Source organism: Chiloscyllium plagiosum, unplaced genomic scaffold, assembly GCF_004010195.1.
Source record: "Chiloscyllium plagiosum isolate BGI_BamShark_2017 unplaced genomic scaffold, ASM401019v2 scaf_27504, whole genome shotgun sequence".
NCBI lineage: Eukaryota > Metazoa > Chordata > Chondrichthyes > Orectolobiformes > Hemiscylliidae > Chiloscyllium > Chiloscyllium plagiosum.
Genome location: NW_025206845.1, coordinates 1 through 5,398, shown reverse-complemented (window position 1 = coordinate 5,398; position 5,398 = coordinate 1). Strand labels below are relative to the sequence as shown.

Genomic DNA, 5,398 nt, shown 5'->3' with positions numbered 1-5,398 from the left:
ACTGTTCTGTGTTCTATATTAGATACAAAAGACAGGATTAAAAACAGAAGCAGAAATCAAAAAAGAGCTGTTTGGATTATTCCCTCAACTCTACCATCAGTCCTTACCACCAGAAAAACAAAGGCACAACATCCATCACCCACCGAAATTGCTGGAAAAGCTCAGCAGGTCTGGCAGCTGTGGAGAGAAATCAGAGTTAACGTTTCGGGTCCAGTGACCCTCAGAGCTCTTACAGTTTTGAGGAAGGGTCACAGGATCTGAAATGTTAACTCTGATTTCTCTCCACAGATGCTGCCCGACCTGCTGAGCTTTTCCAGCAATTTCTATTTTTGTTTCCGATTTAAAGCATCCGCAGATCTGTCAATTTTTATCCACAAAGTCCATCCCTCAGTCTGTCAATTTTCCCTTGTCCCCACATACCACCGTAGCCAAAACACCACCGCCTGCCCCATCAGGTGCCCACCGTGTTGAATCAATGGACACGATGCCATTCCTTAGGTTAGGTTTCATTGAAGTGTTGCAGCAGGCCATGGTCAGAGTAGAAACAAAGATAAAGAATTAAAAAACAAGCAAACCAGAAACTTTGGTCATTTTTGAGACAGAGCAAAGGCATTCCACAAGGTGGTGCTCAGTGTTTGTTCTCCCCACTGTAGAGGAGACCACGTGGTGAGTAGTGAATTATATAGACTAAACTGGAAAGAGTGTTTGAGGTCTTGAACATTGGGACGAGAGGAGACTAAAAGGCAGGTGTTGCAGCACCTATGCTTTCACAGGGAAGGGCCCAGAAGAAGGTGAGGAGGTCTGACAGCTGGATGAAGATGTCATGAGTAAATGAGGCCTTCAGAATACTGAGGGGAGAAAGCAGGGGAAGACCCTTACTCTCGTACCTGTCTTCAATCCTAATGAAAAGTCATTGCTTTGAAAATTTACCTGTGATTCTCTCCACACATATTGCCTGTCCTGCTGAGTGTTTCCAGCATTTTTGTTTTGATTTCAGATTTACAGCATGGCAGGATTTTACTTTTGTATTCAAGTTTGGGCGATCTTGCTATGCAAATGTTGGAGGCCATGTTTCCAACACAACAGTGACTCCACTTCAAAAGTACATTTTTGCTGTAAGATGCTTTGGGTCATCAAGAGATGATGAAAGCTGCTGTACCAAACCAAAACCTTCATCTCATGCCCTCAGAAATGAGTCATATTTCCCAGTCTCACACTGAGCTTATGAATTTCTAGAGTTTAGTTTCAATGTCCATTGGTGACTTTAGGAAGATGGCCTCATGGTGGATCATCTATTATCTATTTTAATGATCTGTTCGCCCAAGCTAATCTCGAGATGGATTTTGAATTTGATTATTAAATCCAGAATGCAAAGCTGGTCTCAATAAGGATGACCATCCCTTCTCACAAAAAAATCCACTTGATTTAAAGTGTCCTGAGGGGAGGAAATCTGTCAACTTGACCTGATTAGGTTAAGTTGTCATTCTATAGTAATGATGTGACAAGCCACTGTTAGGACAATTGAGCATCAAACCATGGCTTTGCTAGTGAGACCCACATCCCATGAGATAATTTTTCTGAAAAATTCTCATCAGCTTCTTTCCCTTCCCAGATCATGGGAGCGACCAATCCCAAAGGTCAGAAGAAGTACCTTGCTGCTGCATTCCCTAGTGCTTGTGGGAAAACAAACTTGGCCATGATGAATCCAACATTACCCGGTTGGAAAGTCGAGTGTGTGGGAGATGACATCGCCTGGCTGAAGTTCGATGAGCAAGGTCTGATCCAATGAAATAAGGCAGTCATTAAATAATTTAACTGAGGAAGTATCTGTTTTTTATTGTCTGGTGAAAATCCAATGAGTTTATTAATGCATCCATTTATTGGGCCTTCCCACAGGTAAACTAAGAGCAATCAACCCAGAAAATGGCTTCTTTGGTGTAGCTCCTGGGACATCTATGAAGACAAATCCAAATGCAATGCAAACCATCAGCAAGAACACCATCTACACCAATGTGGGAGAAACCAGCGATGGGGGTGTTTACTGGGAAGGAATTGATGAAACTCTGCCCCCAGGTATCACAGTGACTTCATGGAAAAACAAAAAATGGAGTCCTGATGATGGAGAACTGTGTGCACACCCCAACTCCAGGTTCTGTACTCCTGCCAGACAGTGTCCAATTATTGACCCAAACTGGGAGTCTGCTGAAGGGGTCCCCATTGAAGGAATTATCTTCGGAGGACGGAGACCAAAAGGTACAATAATCTAAACTGTAGAGCACCAGAACTAAACATTAGACACTGATCCCTAACTGCAGTAGCATTGTAGAGGACTGCTGCTCATTGAGTTCAGAAACTCTTCAACAGATCTTTAGTGAAAGTCTGGAAGTGGGACAAAAGGGTAATGGTGTTAAATTGTTAATTATGTGGTGAATACGTGTACAGGAGATACCCATCTGGTACAGCTAATGGCCTTCCAGGAAGGAAAGCTACCATCGTTGAGGCAAAAGTAAAGCAATAGACAGAAAATTACAGACTAATTAGCCTAACCTTGGTCGTGGCTAAGATTTTGGGAATCCGCTATGAAGAGTGAGATTTCTGAATACTTGAAAGTGTAAAGTAAAATAGGGTAAAGTCAGCATGGTTTCATCCAGCGGAGATCATGTCTGACAAACCTGCTAGAATTCATTGAGGAAGTAACGACCAGGTTAGACCAAGGAGAGCCACTGGATGTTGTCTACCTGGACTTCAAGAAGGCCTTTGACAAGGTGCTGCACAGGAGGCCACTGAGTAACATAAGGGCCCTTGGTGTTAGAGCTAAGGTGCTAGCACGGATAGAAGCCTGGCTGTCTGCCAGAAAGCAGCGATAGAAGGGTCTTTTTCAGGATGGCGCCAGTGACAAGTGATGTTCTGCAAAGCTCAGTGTTGGGACCACAACTTTTCACTTTATACATTAATGATCTAGATGAGGGAACTAAGGGCATTCTGGCTAAGTTTGTAAATAATACAAAGATAGGTAGAGGGACAGGTAGTATTGAGGAGGCAGAAAGGCTTGGAGAGTGGGCAAAGAAGTGACAGATGGAGTACAATGTGGGAAAGTGTGAGGTCTACACTTGTAGGAAGAATAGAGGCATGGACTATTTTCTGAATGGGGAGAAAATCCAAAGGTCTGAAGTGCAAAGAGACTTAGGAGTTCTAGTCGAGGATTCTCTCAAGCTAAACTTGCAGGTTGAGTCAATAGTTAGGAAGGCAAATGCAATGTTGGCTTTTATTTTGAAAGGACTTGAATATAAACGCAGGGATGTATTTCTGAGGCGCTAATAAAGCTCTGGTTAGCGCACATTTGGAGAACTGTGCGCAGTTCTGGGCCCCATATCTCAGGAGGGATGCACTGGCCATGGAGCGTGTTCAGAGGAGGTTCATGAGTATGATGCCAGGAATGAAAAGCTTAACACATTAGAATCGTTTGAGGATTCTGTGTCTGTACTCGATGGATTTGAGACGGATGAGGGGGGTATCTAATTGAAATTCACAGAATTCTGAATGGCCTGGACAGGGTGGATGTTGGGAAGAGTTTCCATTGGTAGGAGAGACTGGGGCCCAAGAGCTCAGACTTAGAGTAAAAGGAAGACCTTTTAGAATAGAGATAAGGAGAAACGACTTCAACCAGAGAGTGGTGAGTCTGTGGAATTCACTGCCACAGAAGGCGGTGGAGGCCAGGTCATTGAGTATATTTAAGATGGAGACAGATAAGTTCTTGATTGTCAAGGGCATCAAGGGTTACAGGGAGAAAGTGGGAGAATGAAGTTAAGAAACTTATCAGCCATGATTGAATGGAAGAGCAGACTCTATGGGTTGAATAGTGCTCCTATGTTTTACGGTGATATGGGCTTACCAGGTCTGTCCTACGAGTGACTCCAGCCACAAAGCAATGTGGTTGCCTCTTAGTTGACCTCTGGGTAATTAAAGTCTAGATTAGAATGTTGCTGGAAAAGCACAGCACTTCAGGCAGCATCCAAGGAGCAGTAAAATCGACGTTTCGGGCAAAAGCCCTTCCTCAGGAAGACATAGCCTGTATTCCTGATGAAGGGCTTTTGCCCGAAACGTCGATTTTACTGCCCCTCGGATGCTGCCTGACCTGCTGTGGAATTCTTACAAGAGAAAAACACCAGTTTGTTGCACAGTGACACCACAGTACACCTTAGTAATTAGCATAGCCCTTTCGGCCCACCTCTACACCAGGGTCAGTTTTCCATGTGAGCTTGCCCCTGTCTCACCCTATCAACATAAACCTTTTCTCCATGGTCTATTTTTATCGTGCCCTGCTATGCGTACTCACCTCAATAATTCCTTACGGTAGTAAGTTCATCATTCAATCCTCGAGGTCAAGAATTCACAATTGGATTTGTTTGTCATCACGGTCTATTGATTGACCTTAGCCTTGGAACCATCTTTACACCTACTCCGTCAAGCATAACCTTAAAGGCCTTTCCTTGGAGACCATTTGTCTTCTATTTTATAGACCAAACAACTGTGAACAATTCAATCTTCCCTTACAGGTGCAACCTCTCAGTTCTGGGCTCATGCTGATAAAGTGCTTTTTGCTCCTTCTCTGGTGTCTCTGTCCTTTAGTGAAAATGGACGCTGGAAATCTGCACAGTGTTCAAAATGTAGTCGAACAAACTCTCTCCCCGTTAACATAACTTGTTTGTGTTTCAGTTCTGTCCCTTTAGAAATTAATCCTAGTGTCTTATGGCTTTTTTATGGCTTTTTAAACTGTAACACCACAATATATTTATATCCAGATCTCTCTGATCCCCTAATTGACGTTGATGCATATTTTCCAAAGCGTCCTCTTCAGACCAAACGCACTAGCTGAAACTTTTGTATGTTGACAAGCATTACTTCGCAAAGTTAAAAATCACACAACGCCAGGTTATAGTCCAACAGGTTTGTTTGGAAGAACGAGCTTTCGCAGCGCTGCTCCTTCATGCGGTGGTGTGATTGGTGTTGTGTGATTTTTAACTTTGTCCACCCCAGCTCCTCCACATCATTATTTCACAGACATTCTGTCATTCCATCACAGGTGTCCCTCTGGTTTATGAAGCTTTTAACTGGCAGCATGGAGTTTATATTGGGGCATCCATGAGATCAGAAGCTACAGCTGCAGCAGAACACAAAGGTATGTGGATAACCCCGGGACCTGATACAGAGTGAAACACCAGGACACAGAATACACCAACACTGGAGGGAATACAGACCACAGTAAGACTGAGACCCGGAACACAGTAACACCAGGACACAGAATACACCGACACTGGAGGGAATACAGACCACAGTAACACTGAGACCCAGAACATAGTAACAGCAGGACACAGAATACACCGACACTGGAGGGAAT

General features: G+C 43.7%; 1 protein-coding gene across 1 annotated transcript; it reads left to right on the top strand.

Annotated features, from left to right (window-relative positions):
• Positions 1–1,612: 1,612 nt before the first annotated feature.
• LOC122546549 (phosphoenolpyruvate carboxykinase, cytosolic [GTP]-like) lies at positions 1,613–5,343 on the top strand (the record flags this gene model as incomplete). Its single annotated transcript, XM_043685238.1, has 3 exons — positions 1,613–1,775; positions 1,897–2,253; positions 5,084–5,343. Coding segments are annotated over 3 exons (651 nt in total), but the record flags the coding sequence as incomplete, so codon positions are not given.
• Positions 5,344–5,398: the final 55 nt, after the last annotated feature.